General features: G+C 45.4%; 1 protein-coding gene across 3 annotated transcripts in view; it reads right to left on the bottom strand.

The window, feature by feature from the left end:
* Positions 1-6,091: 6,091 nt before the first annotated feature.
* NUP214 (nucleoporin 214) overlaps positions 6,092-19,763 on the bottom strand; it is a 40,183-nt gene continuing 26,511 nt past the window's right edge. For 2 of the 3 annotated variants that reach the window (XM_071574102.1, XM_071574104.1), the window contains exons 29-36: positions 16,618-18,375; positions 15,062-15,132; positions 14,409-14,565; positions 13,128-13,277; positions 11,284-11,455; positions 7,806-7,948; positions 6,979-7,003; positions 6,092-6,298 (exon numbers count right to left, since the gene is read on the bottom strand). In XM_071574102.1, the coding sequence (XP_071430203.1) occupies positions 6,265-6,298; positions 6,979-7,003; positions 7,806-7,948; positions 11,284-11,455; positions 13,128-13,277; positions 14,409-14,565; positions 15,062-15,132; positions 16,618-18,375 (2,510 nt within the window). In that variant the 3' untranslated portion in view covers positions 6,092-6,264. The remainder of the gene's footprint in view (positions 6,299-6,978; positions 7,004-7,805; positions 7,949-11,283; positions 11,456-13,127; positions 13,278-14,408; positions 14,566-15,061; positions 15,133-16,617; positions 18,376-19,763) is intronic. The other variant, XM_071574103.1, reaches the window with a different exon arrangement.

Raw genomic sequence — 19,763 nt, 5'->3', positions numbered from 1 at the left:
CAAGGCAGATGTTTGCTGTAAATACCACATCTGGAGAGAGGCAGCAGAGCACATCCCTGGGCAAAGGAGAGGGTCAAAGGTGCTGCAGCCCACAGCTGGTTTTCAAGTACCACCTGTATTCATGCCATTACTCATGACTCCCCCAAAAGTTTTCACGTTTAGGTTTTGTTTGCTTTCCAGTAAAGGAAACTGCTGCTGTGAGTTCTGAAGAGCAGGGGGTGCCTGGCCAAGCAGCCAGCACAGCTCCACTACTGATCCCTTAAATCCATCCTGGCACCTTCCAGCTCTGTGCTCCAGCTCCTCTTACCACAGCCCCATCCTGCTGCAGGTTCCTGTTCCATCTGTACCTAAGGAAGACAAAGGTTTCTCCTTTTTACATTTTACCTAGGAGCTGGACCCTCACCTGTGGGGCACCCCCAGCAAGGTGCAGCTCCCAGCAGTGTCTCCCCTTCCCTGAACCTCCCTGGGGTGAGCGAGAGCCTATTCCAGGCCCATTGCACCCCTCAAAGGTTGCAGCCAACCCTTGCAGAACCTTTTGCACGACAATGCAGGGCAGTAGGGAGACCTGGCACCACCACCCAAAAAACACCAAGGTGAGTGCCCACATAATCCGTGGAGAGCCACAGAGTCCATTGGGGAAGCTCCACCAGCATGTGGCAGTGACACAAACCCAAGTGTAGGAGGGGAAGGGGAGGAAGGAAACATACGGAGGAAAGGAATGTGCATGGATGGAGCAGAGCAGGGGAGAGGACAGGCTCTGAGTGGGATTCCTTTCCACAGTGGAAACTGTCCAGGCTCATCTGTTGATAGCAGGTTAAATTTAGATGTCCCAGTTTTGGAGGGAGAGGTGGGGAGGGGACACCAGCCAACTCACAGCTGCTTTGGGTGACACCCTGAAAAAGCTGAAGGCACTGGGTGACTTACTGTCTGCACAGAGACACTGGAAAATCCCCTGCGAGGGATGAGGAGGATGGAGGGAAGGACATGGGCTGGTGAGCCCAGCACAGCCTGGGTGGTGCTGGAGCCCTGTTCTGGTGCTTCAGGTAACACCAACACCAACCCTGCAGCACATCTGTGAATGCCAAGGCTACGAATCAGCTTCACCTTTCTAGAGGTTTTAGCCATTGGCTTTGTGATTTTCCAACCTCAATTTTAAGCAGGCTGAGGCAGCCGTTGCTTCATTTGAAGAAATACCCTGTGACCTCTACAGTTCCTGCTTGAAACTCTTTGCAGGGACTTCCCTTTGTTGATGCAAATCAGGTTTTGTTTCCTATTTCTTCTCTCTCACACCTCCTTAAGCTGCTCATGTGCAGCAGCTGCAAATACTTATTTTACTCCTTCATGTTTTAAAGCAAAAAATTTTTAGCAATGCCCTGAAGAGCTTGAAACATCTATTAAAAATAAAATACAGTGTCATGAGTTGACACATGGTTATAACAGAGCTCCTCAAACAACCTGCATCGAGACTCCCAGGGCTGCCTTTAGTAACCTCTGTAAATTGGTCCCCAAAAAGCTGTTTGTTGGGTACAGAGTCCTGGCAAAAAGGATTTTGCTGTGAGGGTGGTGAGGCCCAGAGAAGCTGTGGATGCCACATCTCTGGAAGTGTCCAAGGCCAGGTTGGACAGGGCTTGGAGCAGCTTGGGCTGGTGGAAGGTGTCCCTGCCCATGGCAGGGAGTGGAACTGGATGAGCTTTAAGGTCTGTTCCAACTTAAGCAGTCTGTGGTTCTATGAAGAAGCCCAAACATGGGAGAGCAGCACTGCAGAGGCAGGTCTGACTCTACCATGATTGGTAACTTTGGGATTGTCTCACTTCTCTCCCAACCTCTGCACCTGCAAATGTTCTGTGAGGAGCCCGGACCAGCAGCAGCTCCAGCAGCTGCTTGGAGAGAGGGCTGTTTAAGGAGGGTCCTCAAGTCCCCTCCAGCACTGGGATGGGTGATGGGAGGAGACAGAACTGCAGCCTGGGGCAGAGCAGCAGCAGGTCCCAGGAGTGGAGCCACAGCACTTGAGTTATCTCGGGTGTGGGAACGGTCGGAGTCCCCATCCAGGCACTGGCAGCACAGAGTGTGCCGGTGTGAGATAAGGGCAGGCAGAGGGAAGCCCTGGCTCTGCACAGGGGGACAGACATGTTTGCAGAGAAGGAGATTTGTGACTTTCTGGAGGCTGCAGAAAAAGGAAGGGGGGATGGTGCAAGACAGGGAACATGCTGAGCACAACCACGGGGCCCTTGGGGAGTCGAGCCCACGGACACACGTAGGTGTGCAGAGCTGAAAAATGTGTTGATGTGTCCAAACTCATCCCTGGGTGAGGAATAGTCATAGAATGATTAAGGTTGGAAAGACCTCCAAGAATCATCAAGTCCAACCTTTGACCAAACACCCCCGTATCAACTAAACCAGAGCACTAAGTGCCTGTTCTCCATGGCTGCAGAATCTCAGAGCCTCCCACCAAGAGGGAGGACAGGGATGGACTCAATGCTGCCCCAGAGCTGCTCATCCCTGCAAGCCACAGCTGCCTCTCCCCAGCCCCTGGGGCTCCACACGACATTTATCTGGGAACAAAAACTCCCCTGGCACTGCCAGACACACTCATGCCAAAGCCTGATGCAGGATTATTTTTCCTTGTAAGCAATGCTGGAAGCAACACACAGGGGACACATGAAAACTAAGAAGGGATAAATAAAATGTCACTTCAGCCTCCAAGCCTACAGTGCAGGGACACATCCATGGCCGACAGGGAAAAGGGAGGCAATTGCACACCAGGCTGCTGGAAAGGACAGAGACCAGTGCTGGCCAGCATGCCATGGTTCCTGGGCAAAGGGGTGGCAGGAGAGGCAGTGCCACAACCTGCCTTCACCCTTCCATGGCCTCTGGAGCAAGGGGCTGAGATGTCCAGCAGCACTTTTCCAACCTCCCTTGTCTCTCACAGGGATCTTATCCCTGAGACTCACCCCACACACAAACACACCACAGCAGCCACTGTTGGGGCTGAGGGTCCCATCCTCAGCAGGATGGTCATGTGAGGGACATGTCTGGTTTCTCCCATGGAACATCACCAGGATTTTGGTCAGAGACATGTCAGCTCTGCCCCCAGCACTGCTCAGGCAGGAAGGTGGCTGTGAGGGACAAGGCAAGCCCAGGGATATAACCCAGCAGCATGGGATGAACTTCAGCCCTGTGATCCCTTCCCAGTCTGACAGCAGCAGGATGCCACTGGCATTTGTCCCCTGGTTGCCTCTGCACTACAACACTGTGGCACAGAAGGGCCAAAGGAATGATGTCCTTCCCTTCCCAGGAGACAGATCCACATACAGCCAAGACCACTGGTACTCTGCAAGACAGCCATGTTGTGGAAAACCAAGCATTATACAGTAAAAACCTTTAAAACATGAGATTAAATACCAATTCTATTTTTCTCCCACCTCTCTGTGACAAAGGTGCACTTTCTTTGCTCCTTTTTCAGGTAAAGGCTCATTTCTTTGTTTCTTTTAGCCCAGGAGGAAGCAGAAATCCCTGGTCTGGTCTCCCCATGGGTTTGGGGAGCTCTCTGTGCCTCAGGCTCCCCTCTGCCCACCACAGTGTGACACTGTCCCTGCTGCTCTGCCACAGCAGCATCACCAGCACTCGGCTCTGCTGCCTCGAGGACATGGTGTGGTCTCAGGGGAGGGAAAAATAAGTGTGTTCTTTCATTAGGAATAATTAAGACTCCTCCTTTGATAAAAGCCTTGAAAGATTCCTGCTGACACTGAAATGGCATGAAAACAGAGGCACAACTACCTTAGCACAGATAAACTCCTTCAGAGCAGCAGTGGAGCAAGTGCTATCAGTTATCAGAGGATTAACCAACATGGACAAACTAATGGAACAAGACTCCAAGCCTGGTTAGTCCTTGAATTCTTCTCCAGGACTGCCAAGACTGAGGCTTTCTACATTAGCAGCTTTACTCTTTTTTGGATATCTGTCCTCAAAGCAGTGGACAGAGGGCCCCTGATCACAGGCCATTCAACACAGATGACACAGCCCGTGACAGCTTCTGGCAACCACCAAACGAGCACCACAAGCACTTGCCAAGTCCTTGAGTCATCTAATGAAAATGCAGATTTCTCAAAGTCGACTTTGCTGGGGTTTGTGCATATTCCTGTAGGCTTGTGGTCACAATCAGCCTCTGCACTGCTAAGCTCCTCCAGCAGCTACTATGGAAACCAGGAGCAGCACCTGAATCTCAAGGGCAGACAGTTCAGAGGGCTGGGTTGTTTCAGCCATGATTTGGGAAGCATTACAGGAAAATGTGTGTTCAGTCAGGGCCTGGAGGAACTCTGAAGGCACTTCACTTGCCAGGAGTTAAAACAGGTACCAAGCAGCAGAGCAGGGACAACCCCCAACTGCTCCCATCATTCCAAAAAAGAAACTTTAAATGGCTCAGCATGCCACCATCACATTCTTACCAAGCCAATCTTCTCCATAGCAAGAGGTTTCTGAGCTATCTGGGGGAGCACAGCTGATATGGCCTCAGGAGGAGGTGTCACATGCCACAGCCAGGGGAGATTAATGCAAAGAATTTAAGGTCAATGGTTTGGGCCAGCTGCTATTTATAAAGAGGAAGGGAAGCAGAACAACAGTTTCACCTCTAGGCCTTAAGAAATGTCATCTAGTCAAGGAGAACACACTGGGAGGGGCACATTTCAATCCAACTTGAGCTTTTCTTCATCTCCAACCAGCAAATTTTGGAGCATTCTCTCCTCTGTTCCAGTGCTGTGGTCCCTGGATCACCAGCACTCGCCCTCTGCCAACAGACTGGGAGGTTACAGACAAATCCCAAATAGTGCTGCCTCCAATACGACCCACAGCACACCTGGGTCCATAAATCCAGGGTGTATGGAAAAGCCTTGGAGCCTGTGGCCTTGCAAAGCCTCTCCATAGCTAAAACCGAGCCCTCCTTGTACACTGAATTTCCAACATTTCTGCCTTTTTAAAGGAAACCTGCCCAGTGTTGTTCCCAGGTGCAGAGATAGGAGGGACACCTGCCACAGCTGGGACAGGAGTTAATACAGGCACTAACTTTTTAGGTTGACTTGGAAGAAGGGATTTCTTCAGGAACTGTTGACAAATAGTTCATAATGCTGGATGTGACAAGAAATTACCAACTAAAAAAGTGATCACAGGCTCACCAAACCAGAAAATGCACCTGTCATATCATGTGGTATTAAAAAAGAATAAAAGAATGTTTCTTCTGAAAACAGAAAAAGCAGAAGTCCCCCAAAATGTCCTAATAAGACCAACAAGATAAACTCATCCAATCTGCATGCACTCAGCTAACACATGAGATAGGATTTCAAATACCTTACTCCCATGGCCACAAAACTTGAGTACATCATTTGGAGGTTTCATGGAGGTCAGATGCATCACAGAGAAAAAGGGTTTGGCCAGAATGACTTTGGGTCACTCTTTAAAACATTTGCTCAGTACTTTTGAGTGTAAACACATGAGAATTTCACAAACAATATCGACTAAAGCCAAAAGCACAAACTCATCCATGTTAGAAAAAAAAATGCACCTGACAGTAGAATCAACCAGCCAAAGCCCTGAGCTTCAAAATCACTGATGCCTCTGGCTGGAGGTCACGTGTCCAGGGCCAGAAGTTTTCCCTATAACCTGAGTTCCAATTTTTGAGTTCTGTAAGATTTACAGAAAGGTAAAAATAGGAGAGCTTTTCCTTCCCACCTCTTTGCTGAATGTTACTGCCATGGGAACGTGCTCTGCACGCTGCCAGCTTCTTCTCAGATAATTTCCTATTCCTCCACTAAGCCTCTGGCTCACACATGACTCAGTTTTAGCACTTCACTGAGATAAGCATGTGCCCCATCCTAGACTTAAAATTAGCAGGGTAAACCTCAGCCCCTTCTTAAGAACCTGGGATAATGAGGCATTCTCTTAATGAAAAATGTGCTGGTTTACATCAGGAACCAACTGGAGCTACTCCCTTGTGTAGGCATGGGATGAACCAGGGAAAGCTAAACCCAGCACAGGGCTGGAAACTCCAGAATACATGTTGATAAACCCTTCCAACACAAAAAAAACCAGCAAGGCAGATAAAATAGTTTAATATAGAGCAAGAACAAGTATTGCATAAAAATAAGCAAAATATTTTTTCTTAAAAAAAAAATCTGAGAACTCGTATTTCAAAGAAAAGCTGGTTGGATATTGACCACGTAGGTGAGTCATGAATGCAGGAGCTACAGTTCTACAGGAGAGTTCAGCACATTCCTAGCTTCTCCATCCACTAAATCCAGAGGAAGATCTGTGGAACAAGGAGAAAAAAAAAAGAAAACCACAGCAATGAGTGCTAGAGCCTCCCTCAGGCAGCATTAATTCAGCAGATCTCTCAATCAAACCTCCAGTCTCCCTGGTACCAGCAGCTTTTTATGAGAACACACAAGTATTTCCAGCATCTTTTACCTGAGCCTGCAGCAACACACCCTGACTAGATATAATTGTGCTTATTCTAGAGCCTGTCATCTGCAGAGATCCATGAGCTCCCTGTTTGACAGGGAAACAAAGTTTAAGAAAATTGCTGGAAGGGATCCAGACAGGCAGTGGCAGAGTGGATGACAGAGTTAACCTTTAACTGTAAATCATCATCTCACTTCAGCCACAAAAGTACCAATTTATTTCATTCCTTGTTTCAACCTGATAAATGGAAGAGATTTTTGGTTTACACACACAGTTTGAGCACACACATCATGTCCCTGAGAGGTGGAGAAAGAGCATGATCCAGCTGGAAATTCTCTCTTATGAGAAAAATGAACCTCACTGGAAAGCAGAGCCTGGACTTTCAGCTCTCTGCAGTGCCACCAAAAGGGAAATCAGAACTAGTATTTAATTGTTATCTTCAGAGCTTGCTCTTGTAAACCATTCAACTCTTCATTCTGCTTCTATTTGTACTTCTAATAAAAAAATTAGATTAAAAATGGGACTTACGTGTTAGGTGATCCAAAACCAAACCCTGAAAAAATAGAAAAATAGTTGTTAAAGGGGCAAATGAACGTGTAAGATTTGTAGTAAATGTCCCCTCCCACACACAGACTGAAAAATATTTCTTTCCTGCCTTAGGCCAGGAAAAAAGCGATGGGCAAACAATGAAAAGTCAAATCTCCATCCAGAAGAGAAGTGACTTGCCTGGCTCCTAAGAGGGCTCGGCTTTCACTGCTCATCAGCCAGGCCATTCATTAGCAGCACTGCAGACAATGTGCCTGGTTTATTCAGCTCTCTCAGAGCTGCTTTCTGGAGATGGTTTGTGCTTAATGCAAGTCCTTGGTGACAGGCAGCCACCAGTGAACGTGGCCTTTCACAGGCTCTGCTCCCAGCCCTGGGTGAATCACTGGGGCTTCACTGAACTGCGGCAGGAAAACATTTGGCTGTTGGTGCTCCAGCTGAGTTTTGCAGTGCATATTCCTCTGACAGTGGGACTCACACACAGATACCCATGTGCATGGTACTGAGGAGATATTAATTATTTCTCAGTGTTTTCCTCTGAGGAGAAAGAGCAACTCCACAAAAAGAGTGAAAAACAATCAGATGATGAGGTGTGCAGAGAAGAGTGATGTACTGACACATCAGTGATGGAGTTATGGGCTAAAGGCTGAGAAGGTGCTACACCCCACCCTTCAGCTCAGTTCTCCAGGACACGGTGCCTTCCCTATAGCAGGGCCACAATCAGGCAGATTTTTGGCAGGGAACTGGCCAATCTCCAGGGAAAACCAAAGACATGGTGGCTGTTAAGGTTATTATATTTTAGCTTCTCCTACCTCCTCCACCTGTCCCAAAGGCTGAGAATCCACTGCTTTGTGTGCCAAAGCCGGTGCCCTGCTGTGACAGGGATCCAAACGTGGGGGTGTTTTGGTTTGCCAAGGTGCCAAACGATGCTGTGTTGCTACTGGTACCACCAAACCTGCAGTTTTTAAAGAGAAAATCTGTGTTTGCAAACATCATCTCACTCATACTGGAAGTCTGTCCCCCCATACCAATGGTAACCTTCTATCCTTAAGAGAGGATATATCAAAAAGTGAGACAGCTGATATGAATAATTATAACTGCTCATTTTGTAAAGAGATTTTCTGCTTTGGGAAAGATTACTGTCCATAGAAACATCTGTTCAGCTCCCATTCTTAATGTATATCAGGCAGAAAGGCAAATATATTCATGCTTACACACAGTATGTTTTCAAGTGCTTGGAAAGACCAACTACTCCAGCCACCAAATGGAATATTTTAATTCACCCTTGTGTAGTTTTCCCCAAAAGTACTGCATCATTTTGTTTCATAAACAGGGCAGCAAACACAGAATTGATATGAGCAGCTCGTGGCTGGAGCACAAAGCAGAGCACAGATACAGAACCCACACACTCCAGGGTGTACTCACTGCCCATGTAACTGTCTGAAGATTTCTCAATTCCTTTCTCTCCCCAGCCCATTTTGAACCACACAGAGCTCCAGTGCTTCCCTGAAGATCTGCACCTACCTGGCACTTGTCCCCACCACCTCTGGATCACTTCCCTAATTGCCTTTGGGGACTGAGATAAGAAACCCTTTTATATATGGAAATTTGTCTCCTTTCTCCACCCACTCTGTCCAACCAGGCAGTTCAGAGCTCTCAGCATGACACACTAATGAGACTATGACATGCATTTTGCTTCTCTGCCCCCTCTACACTTTTCCTAATTCTAAATATAAGAAAAGCACTCAAAAGAACAACCTTCAAGTTTAACTTACACTGGGCAAAATGCAGACACATTCCAAATGCCAAGCTCTGCTAAAGCTCTGCAAGTGCAGACCACCACCAGGACTAACCCAGCACAGCCTCCCCTGAGCAGTCACAGTGTGCCAGCTTTGCAGAGCTGTGCCTCACACAAGCTCCAGTCATTTCTGACTTCAAATATGACCTGACAGCACGTTAACCCACCTCTCCATCCATCCACATCTAGTAGGCTTAAAAAAACCCCAAAACACAAACCCACATCAAAAGCTATCTCTCCAGAAAAAAGACAGCCCTTGCAGCAGTGTGACAAGCAAGTCACCTGGTAAAGGACATCACCTCTCCTCTCCCAGACACTGCCAAGTGCACACTGTGCCCCCACAGACAGCATTAGAGACCAGGGCAGGTCAGTGACTTTGCATCTCTGGCCCTGCTACCCATCCCCTGTGCCTGTGCTTGTGCTCTGGACCCCTGTACCCTGCAGGCAGCTCCAGCTCAGAGCCACAAATGTGCTTTTGTCAGGAAAAGCAGAACAGGTTTTTTAGTTCTTTTAAAAGGGAAGCAAGATGGGGCGATACTTTCAGAACAAGATGTTTCACAGAGCTCCATCTTCTCAGGACTGTCACAACACACAAATCACATCTATCTGGTGTAGAGCAGTGGAGGTGAAAATAGTGACAGGGAAACTTGTGGTTCAAACTGCTCCTTTCAGTTGCAACTACAACACAGTATGAGTAAGAAACAGTTTAAGCTCCACACAGTTTTTTTTCCAAACATATAAAAGACATGAGATGCAGCCACTGCCTGATAACAATTTAATCCAACCTAACTTGCCCAGGTTGCCAGGTCTTTTGTAGGGATGCTGTGCAAAACACAATTGAGAGGCACTTGAGGTTAGTTTATGAAAGCAAAACATTATTTGCTCACAAACAGTTGGAACTGCAGACTCTGAAGAAGTGTAGTGGTTTCTATTTCTGCCACCCCAGTCATGTATTGAGTGATGCAGATTTTTCAGAATTGAGTATGAATCACATGTATTTCAGTCAGCAGGGTGTTCTCAGGAACTTGGAGCTAATACAGCACAATGTACTGGCAAATAACTTTTTTGGAATTGGGATTTTTAAAGCTTTTTCACTTCAAGAGAAAGGCAGAAAGGAAATCCTGTACAGATGCTACATTATACTGCAGAATTAAACTATTGCTCAACATTTTGTGGTGAGATTTGTATTTTTGTAAAGCTGGTTGGGACTTTTGCACACTCTTTTAAAAAGTTTTAAAAATCAAATTCCTCAGGCAACTCTGAAAATATCAGACCTTTCTAGTAGAGAAAAAAAACTGTCAGAACTTCCCACAAGTTCAGTCACTGAATTATCTTTCTTAAGTCTGCAGACTGCTTATGCAAGACCTCTGTTTCATCAACATGCTGCTTGTTCTGAATCCCATTTTATCTTTAAGCTTCCAGCGTTGTCAGGGAGCACATCCAGTTTCAGTACAAAATCCTGCAGCACAATGGCTGGATGTTGGAACTGAACAAACCAACAGTTAACTCAGTTATCCCTACAAGTTCATCCTTCTTTGTGGAGATTCAGTTACATCCTTTCCAAATTTGCTGCACCAGAGCTCTGGACAGCAGAACCACCCTCAGCTCAGGGGTACCTGCCCAAACCTCACAGGGAATTAACAAGTTACACTTCTGGATGTTCTAACATGTCTTATGTAAAGGCAGTTCCTCCTGAAACCAGACGACGAGACAAACACTTGTGAAATATGTAAACACCAAGATTGGGAAGACATCCGGTTTCCTCTCCTCACTGGAAGTTTTTCTCTTTTAAATTGCCTCTATTCAGTCTGAATTTAACTGCAGGGTGTGAGGGAGCATTGCTGGCTGGTAGCACAGTGTTCAAGAAGTGCACTTGCTGCAGTTGCAGAAGCTGCTTTGCCCTGCAAGGTTTGAAATTCTGTATTTGCAAGAATAATGTACTTTGCTCTGGTGCCAAGCACAGGTTTAAGGGGTACAGAAACAGGTAAAAACTATCAGTGTGGGGTAAACATAAAGGGCTCTGGGAGCACAGGCTGTTACAAGAGCTTCACCCCAAAGGTGAGAGAACAGCCTGAATTCTCATCAGTAGCTCTAGCCCAAATCTAACCAGTGGATAAGGTGGCTGGACAGAGTCACAGATAACAATATTTGATATTTTCTTTGCTAGGCATAGATTGTAGTCCTAGATTTGCACTCATTAAAGTGCACACACAGAAAATACTCCTTCATATCCTTAGACAATTGCAAGATGACATCTCTAAAGCTAAAGATTCAACACAGCAGCATCAGCATGAAAATGAGATCACACACATTACTTCCTTTGAGCTTAAAGTCTTAGTTTTATGCCTTAATTGTTGTTATAAAACAAACAAACCAACCAAGAACATTTTGAGCTTCCCAAACACTGCCAGAGTATATTCTTTACATTAAAGCAGAGGTAACTAAGCATAGTCTTGTCATGCAGGGATGTTGTTTCCCCCTGGATGCCTTACCCAAATCCTCCAGCGCTGGCTGCTGCCGTACCCTCGCCGAACACTTTGCCTCCCGTTGAGCCCAGAGGGCTTGAAAAGGTTGGGGCTGAACCGAATGCTGGCACCCCTCCAAACCCAGGGGATCCCCCGAAAGTGGGAGGGCTGCCAAACACTGGAGCAGCACCGAAGCCACCTGAGCAAAACAGAGGCAAACAAACAAACAAAAAAAGGGACAAGAACATCACATAAACAATAACGCAGGAAGAGAAAGCAAAAACCAGATTTCCAAGTAGATAATGGGGTTGTTCACCTTACCATATGGACACCACATTATTTATAAAACTAACTGCAGGGTGTTTGGTTGCAAAAGATGTGGGTAAGAAGTGCCTGAATGCATGCAAGAATCTGCAACCAAATTACAGGAGTACCCAGAATAAAACCACATTCTGCGTCTCATGCTACAAGTCAATCCTGGAGCTGCACTAGAAGGTGGTAATACATTGCACATGCTTGCACAGGGTGAAGGAATCTCTACTTGCTTTATACAAAAAAACCCCCAATATCTTAATTGTGAGATAGCAAGTGTGCATAATAACCATGTTATAGTACAAAAAAATACAACAGGTCAGACTGATGCTATTGCTGTTATTATTATTCATTCTTCCATCATACAACTTGCACTCTTTACCAGAAAAAAAAATCATTTTAGTGAGTTTTAAAGGTCTGCTCCTCACCATTTAAACAAATGACTATCCAAAGGACTGCACTTAACAGGGAATGAGAAGCCTCCTGTCAAGGTCAGGTGTATGAACAGTTGCTGCTGTGGTTTTATGCAGGGTTTTACCCTGGCTCCTCATCTAAAGCTCTGGAAGGACACACAAGTGTCCTGCACACAGAACTTGTTGCAGACGAGTGCTTGAACAGGGAGAACTCCCCAGTGCAATGGGCAAGTCTGCCCCATCTCATAAGATCAGAGAGTAGAGACAAGCTTGGTTTTTAGCTGCTCCAGTGATGCAAAGATTCAGAGGCAGGGTATTATTTAATCCTGTTTAAGTGTTGGAAACTAAAATGCAAGGATTAAATGCCAGGTCAGTGGAACCACACAATTCCCACAGGGAATCAAGAATTGCACTCTGTCTTGGTCACTTCTGTTCAGGGTTTAGCTGCCTTCTGCAGCCCTCAATGGACTTCCACCCAGATTATTTTATTTTATGTTCATCTGATGATATTATTGCCCTGTTTCTAATTGACACTGAGGAACGTGAAGGACACCTGCTCCTTTGTTTGGTTAGGGATGAGGATGGGATACCACTGCACATTTTAATACCCAGGGTGAAATTCCAGTCCATGCCAAGGTAATGGATACTGTTTGGCTGTAAACACAAAAGGTCTGGAAAAAATAAATGCTAGACCTGAATTATTTAAACACAGATCAGATATCTTGTTACCTCCACCTCTAGGAAGTTACAGCATTTACCCCTGGGGCTGAAGCTTTGGTCAGCAGACACTTTTGCAATGCATTTTAACACATTTCACTTTTTTTTCCCACTCTTTGTAAGTTACTATTCAAAGGAACAAGACCAGAATTAAGTCACACAACTCTATGTTCTTAAATTCCAATGGGAATTTTTGGAATGAACATCTGAGGATGTAGTTTACAGGGGGATTTCTCGCACCAGAGTAAAATTTTGCCTTGAATCCACCAGCTAAGGTTCCATTCACTAAGCCATTAGTTATTTTCATTTATTGTTCAGAGGCAAAGCTTGTACTTGCAGCGAGCCCAGGCTGCAGAGAGCTAAGTGGTAGAATTTAAAAAATCTCCCAGACAAACGTGGGTTGTCCCGGTGGGTGGATTCCCAAAGTACCTGCTTTGTTTGGAGTGGAGAAGCCGAAGCCCTGGGAGGCCACACTGCCGCCACCGGAGCTGAAGGTGCCCGTGGGCTTCTGCTCTCCAAAAGATGAGCTGCCAAATCCGAACGTCTTTGCTCCGCTGTTTCCAAATAAACTCGAGGAATCTGGGGAGATGAAGAACACTTGTAAACAGCCAAGACTCACAGCAGTCAATATTCCTCGCTGCACTTCATTAACTGAAGCAGGAGAAAGGAAAATGCCTTTTCCTTCCCCAAGCACACAATGAACATCATGCTGCAAACAATGCAGAGAGAAGCCAAGTTTTTCCCAATTACAGGGCTTTGTAGTTCCACCAAGATCCATTCTGGATCTGAGGGACCACTAACAACCCTTTATTGCTACAATCTAGTAAATCACCACAACGAATGATTTGTTTAGATGCATCCTGTGCCCCAGTAGACAATCCCTCAAGTGAGAAAGCCCAGCAGCTACAATCAGTCTCTCCAGACAACACAAATATCAGAAAACCACAAATTAAAGATTCTCAGCTGTTTTGGCAATGGCCAGTATTTCTACACATGACTATCTGACAGGACCATAAAGTAGAAGAAATAACTCATGTTTTCATCTTTCACAAGACTACACTGAGTTTTTGCATCTAGAGTCAGGACACAGAACAACCAAAGCTTTTCTCTGGTGAATCATCTGTTTTATTTCATCACAAAACCCAGCACTGCAATAAATTATTAAATTGGCAAGGTTAGAAAACTGACCTCACCCATTAATCCCAATGGATCATTAAAGATGTAATAAAATAAATGGATTTGCTCCAACATGACTGCAAGTGCTACTTCCAGACACTTGAACCTAATTCTATGTATTTGTTAACTTGGTTTCTTCTGAATCTTAACAATTTTTTTACAGTCTTAGGGGTAGATGAGGAATAATTAAAGCTTTCTAACTTCCAACTAAGTTGAAAGCAGAAATTCAGTGACAGCAATTTAGAGTGTTCAATTTTAAGGAAGGATCTGGCCAAGAATTCCCTACAGAATATGAATATTCTTCACACTTCTTGCATCTGCTTGTTTGTTTCAATGGCTTCCTTACTTGTTTTCTATAAACGTAAAAGAAAAATTCTGGATTACACATCACACATACTCTGTTACCTCCTCAAAGCCTTTTTCATGTTAACACACAGAATTTACTCAAAGCCAACCAGCAGCAGAAAAGCAGATGGGCTCACAAAAGCAGATGGAAATCACAGCACATTTTGTATTCGTGTTTTGCTCACTTACTCTGGGAAGCTGCAGATCCAAATCCTCCACTGGAGGAACTGAAGGGATTCTTATTGGCTGCATCCTGACTTGGCTTTCCTCCCAACCCACTGAAGAAACCTCCACCTCTCCCACCACTTCCAGCTCCGAACAAGCCTCCACTGGAAGAAGATGGCTGCTAGAACACAAAAAGGACAGAAAAGGGATTTAAGTGAAGTGAAAGCAGCACATTTTCCCAAGGCTGTTCTTTCTGTCTGGCCTATTCTCTGGATACATGAAGGGGCTGACAAACCAGCAAACAATCACCTTCCAACATGGAATGTCATGAAATTTTATTTAAATCTGTCTTAAACTTTGTCCATGACATAGAGTCAGACCTTTGAAACTGTTCACTTTCCACTTAGCATGGAATAAAGGCAGGTGACTTACTGTATTTCTGTCTTATCTTGCGTGTGATAAAATGTTTGTGTCTCCAAACCCCTCAGAAAACACTCATGGAGGTGCTGCTTTGGTGTTCACTACAAGAGCCAGTATCTTCAGTACAGACTGGGACATGTTTCATTGAACAAATCAAATTGTTGGGTTTTTTTAAAATATATGAGAAATAGGGAACTCTGACCAAGTTCCCTACATGTAACAGTCCCTGCTTTCTACAAAAAGCAATAAATACTTGCCTGGCCAAAGACAGTGCCTCCAGAATTAGCTGCTTGTCCAAACACAGAACCTGTGCTACTAGAACCAAAACCTAGGAAAAGAAAGAAAAAGAAACCACCAGAACTATTAGTATGGTATAAGACATTCAGGGAGATGACACCAGCTCAGGCCAGGGAAAAGACAGGTCTTCCATGCCAAAATATAGGGATACAAATTATGTCACCAAACATATCTAGGCTGGGCACATACAAAGCATATGCCAACAAACAGGTAATAAAATACATTGAAAGTTTATTTGAAAGTCATTCTCCTTCTCTCTTTGGCCAACGTAACAGACCATAAAAGGCCTTTTCACTTGTGGGATTGTTGCTACCACTAAGAGAATTGGATTTCTGTTAACATGGCTACAGTGATGCTGCAAGTCGTGCACAAGCGCTGGAGCTTTCTGACTGCCCCTGTGTAAGGAGGATCTGAGCTTTGTTACCTGAAGATTCCTGTCAAAGATAACGAAATGTTTTGATTAAAAAAAAGCTCCCCTTTCCATTTCCCAGTTCACTTAAATGCACCTTTTGTAATAAAACTTGCATTTCTATAATTAGGAACACCTTTCTCGAGCAGAGTTCACTTTCCCCAATTTAACTATCCTCTGTTACTGTAGTTAAAATGAGCAAGCAGTTGCCTGCAGTGCCATAATTTTTAATTAAATAAGCCTAATTAGTTTTTCTTCCTTGCAAATACATGCTCTCTATTATTGCTATGTACTTTTCGCTTTTCCCTGGAAGAGCTCTGAAGATGGTACAGACAAACCTTTGGAAAAAGAACCAACAATATATTGGACAGTGTGGAGAACAAAAGGAAACTGATCAAGGAGGTTTGGCTTGTGCAAGTGTTCAATTTAACTGAGTGGGCAGGTAGCTGATGGACATCTTACCTCTATATTAATTTTGAGATGTTTCCAAATGCAAAAGCAGATTTAACAGGTTATTTCTTGCTAACTCACCACTTTGAGGGCTTGCATTTTTTTTTGCCACTCCAGATGACAACGTGGTGTTGTACCTGTTCGTACATCCCCTACTGCATGTCCTCAGTGCAGCCCACTGAAGGAAGGGTTGCATCTGTATTCACTGCCTTGGTTATGGTCTCGGAGCTGCCTTCCCTCTTCAGTGTAACAATTCACAACACTTACATTTATTGTGCAACAGGCAGGACAAAATGTCATTCCAAATTAAATCAAGGTAAACTTGTAAGTATAAAATGAAGGCAGGATTGCATTGACAAGGCTGCATTCAGAGATGCCTGCTGATGAACAGTGAAGCAGAGCAAAAGCTTCTTTGGTCTCCAACATCAGTCTCCCCCTCATACACATACCAGCTCCTGTTCTTGCTAATTGAAAAAAAAACCCAAACCGAAACAGAACAAAAACAATGAAAAAACCCACACATAAAAAAAGAAAACCATCGGGTGCCAGAGAGAAAATAAAGCATTAACAACCACCCTGCTTTCCCCAGTGCTACACTGGTATGTACTTCAGCCAGACAGCACCACGGGGATGTCACATCTCCCAGTTTGCTCTTACCTGAAGCCTGGCAGAAGCTGAACCCAGCAGAGGACGTGGTGGTGGTGACAGCAGCGGTGCTTCCAAAGACAGATCCCCCCTGCCCAAAGCCAGTGCTCTGCCTAAACACAGGGGTGCTGCTTTGTCCAAAGAGCCCCCCTCCAGTGCTGGCAGATGGCTGTCCAAAGAAGGAGTTGGAGCTGTTGGTGCTAGCTGGTGTTCCAAAAACATTCCCACTGCTCGAGGCTGCTGTGGAAGCCGCTGGCTGGCCAAAGGCTGGCATTGTCCCAAACCCAGACTGGCTAAAGGTAAAGCCACTTGAAGAACTGCTTGCAGGTTGCCCAAAGACAGGTGCTTGCCCAAAGGCTGGCTGACCAAAGCCCCCTGTTGTGGTGGTGCCAAAAGCAGAAGTCCCAAAGCCTGAGCTGGCAGCCTGTGTGGTGGCAGTGGCAGTGGACAGAGTGCTGGTGGTGAGCTGCCCAAATGGAGAGGATGCTGTGGTACCTGCTGGGAGTTGTCCAAAAACTGGTGGTGTGGAAGGAGTGGCAGCTCCTGCTGTATCACCAGCAGGCTGGCTAAATGCTGAGCCAGAAGAGCTGGAGCTTGGAGGCTGAGAGAACACTGAGGAGCCTGCAGAAGTGGGGGCAAACACAGTGGCACCAACAGCCGGACTCTGTACAGCTGTAGTAACATCAGAGGTAGCAGCCAACACACCTGTGGCTTCTGCAGGAGAGGCAACGTTTGCTGTGGAGGTGGTTGCTGAGACATTCTGATCTGGTGGGGGTGCTGCAGAGATGGCAGGAGGCACCGGTGCCTTCAAATCACTGGTGGAGGCAGGAGCAGCCACAGCATCAGCTGGAGGTGGAGGTGGTGCTGCTGTGGTGCCAGAGCCCTCCAGGACGGTGTCCCCGGCTGTGGCCTGGGGTAAGGCAGGTTCTTTAAGCGGCTCTGAGAGCTGTGCCTGGGGCTGAGGGGGGGACTGTGTCACTGGAGGTGAAGACCCAGCTGCTACAGCTTCGTTTTCAGATGCTTTTTCTGACACAGATGGTAATTTGGCATCCCCTGTAGACTTACTGGGAGTTGCAGGAGGGACAGCAGTTTGTGATGAACTTGAGAAACTTCCAAATGAGAGAGTAGAAGGGGTAGAGGTGGATGTGCTCACACTGCTTGTTTGCTGAATACCAAATGAGAAGGGGACTTTGTTGCCACTAGAGCCCCCAAGATTAAACACCCCTGAAGACCCTGTGTTGGTTAACTGGACATTGCCAAAGAGACTGCCTGTGGCACTAGTGCTGATGGGCAGGGATGCTGTGCCAGCTGACGTGACTGATGTTGAAGCAGCTTCTCCAGCTTTTCCTAATGCCAGGGGAGCAGCAAAATTAAACCCAGAAGGTATTGTAGATACTTTAGTTGACTGTGTTCCTGCAACACTGGTAGATGGTGCTTTAGTGGTGCTCTTGGCATTATCCTCTACTTGACCAACCCGTAGTCCTGAGAAGCTCCCAAGAGTTTCCCCAGCCAGATTACTCTGAAACAAGTGATCTGGTTTAGATGGAGCAAGATCCAGCTTGCCAGAGGTTGTGGGGGGAGCAGAAGATGTTGTTGCAGCAGGTTTGCTTGACTGGGTGCCATCTGCTGTGGAGCTACTTCCTACTACACCTCCTGGAGCACTTGCTGATTTGTGGGACCCAAAAGCAAAGGAGCCTTCAGGAATTGATGCAAGTTTGGAACTCCCAGCAAACGAAAATGAATCAGGCTGGGTAGATTCTTTAGCAGGGGCTGTCAGAGAGAGAGAAGAGGTTACAAATTGAGTTAGGGTATGCAAAGCTCATTTATCATTCTTATAATACTAGTCCACTTTAGCACTTCACAGATTGTCAGTGCTTTTGCCTCAAAACTATAAAGCCTCTGACCATCAGGTAGCTGCCACTTTCATGTGCAATCAGGAGACAACAGTGACATCTGAAGCCTTTATGGCCAGGATGGCAGTGAAAAACACTGTCACTGTCATGTCATAGCCTCTACTCAACCATCCCTCTCTTTGAGTACAGACAATTCCAGCCTTTGGCTCCTATTTCAACTCTTTGATAAAAACATAGACCTGGTTACTACAGACCATTTGCCATTGACACCACTTTCACCCCTCCTTACTTGGTTCAGGTAAACAATTCCTGACATTCACTACAAAACTCTTGGTTAACCAATGGCTCAGAAAAGAGTTTAGGACATAAAAATACTTTCTGAGCACTTGAAAAGTCTTCTACAGATTCAAATGTTTCTTTACAAATCCAGCTATTTATAGACCACCAACCAGTTTCTACACAGCCTGCTTTCAGCTTTGAAAAACTAGAGAAAAGCTCTCAAATGTAATTGCCTAAACAGCTCCACTTGTGGCATACTCTGCTGTCCAACAGTGTGAAACTGCTGAAGTTTTAAGGGAGACTGGGCTGGTTTTATTTAATGTACTGTCATTTAATTTCTGAGCACCAAACACACAAATTCTGAATTGAAAACACTGCGTTGTTGCTTGGACCTTGGGCTGATTCGGACAAAGTATAGGAAATCTGCATGGAGATCAAATAACAAAGAGCAAAATCTTCTTAGCAGAGCTGGTATGATCCTGTTTTCCTCCATAAGTATATTAAGTGCATTTAAGTAACTGACAATAATGTATTGGTTTCTGTTTCCTGAGGCACTGAAATTCCTTCTGCTGTTGTTCCAACACCAGCTAATAGAGACAAAGGTGCTCCCACCATTTCACAGACCAGTGTGAAGTATCTGCCCTCACACAATGCTGTGGTTTACAAGTCTGTCTCCTGCAGCTCCCACTCCTCCTTTATCTGTGTTATTTACCTAAACTTTTACACTAACCAAATCTCCAAATTTTAAGCCCAGTTTGTTATCTCTGCTTAACATCAACAGAGTGTATCAGAAGCATTACTGTGACTGTGATGGTCTAAGGACAGAAACAAGCCAAGATTTGTATGCAAAGGTGGTATCTTTTATCACAGCAACCAATAACAATGGGTGCAAGTTTTGACTATCTGACCTCTTTTGCAAGACTGAAATTAGAGGCAGAAAACTGCAAGAATATTATAAAGCAAATGTATTGTCCAGACTGGGCAAATATGATCTACCTATGAAATGCAAAGGCAGCCTATGTATTG

Source organism: Pithys albifrons, chromosome 20 (assembly GCF_047495875.1).
Source record: "Pithys albifrons albifrons isolate INPA30051 chromosome 20, PitAlb_v1, whole genome shotgun sequence".
Lineage (NCBI taxonomy): Eukaryota > Metazoa > Chordata > Aves > Passeriformes > Thamnophilidae > Pithys > Pithys albifrons.
Note: the sequence above shows the minus strand (reverse complement) of the source record. Positions and strands in the feature narration are given on the sequence as shown.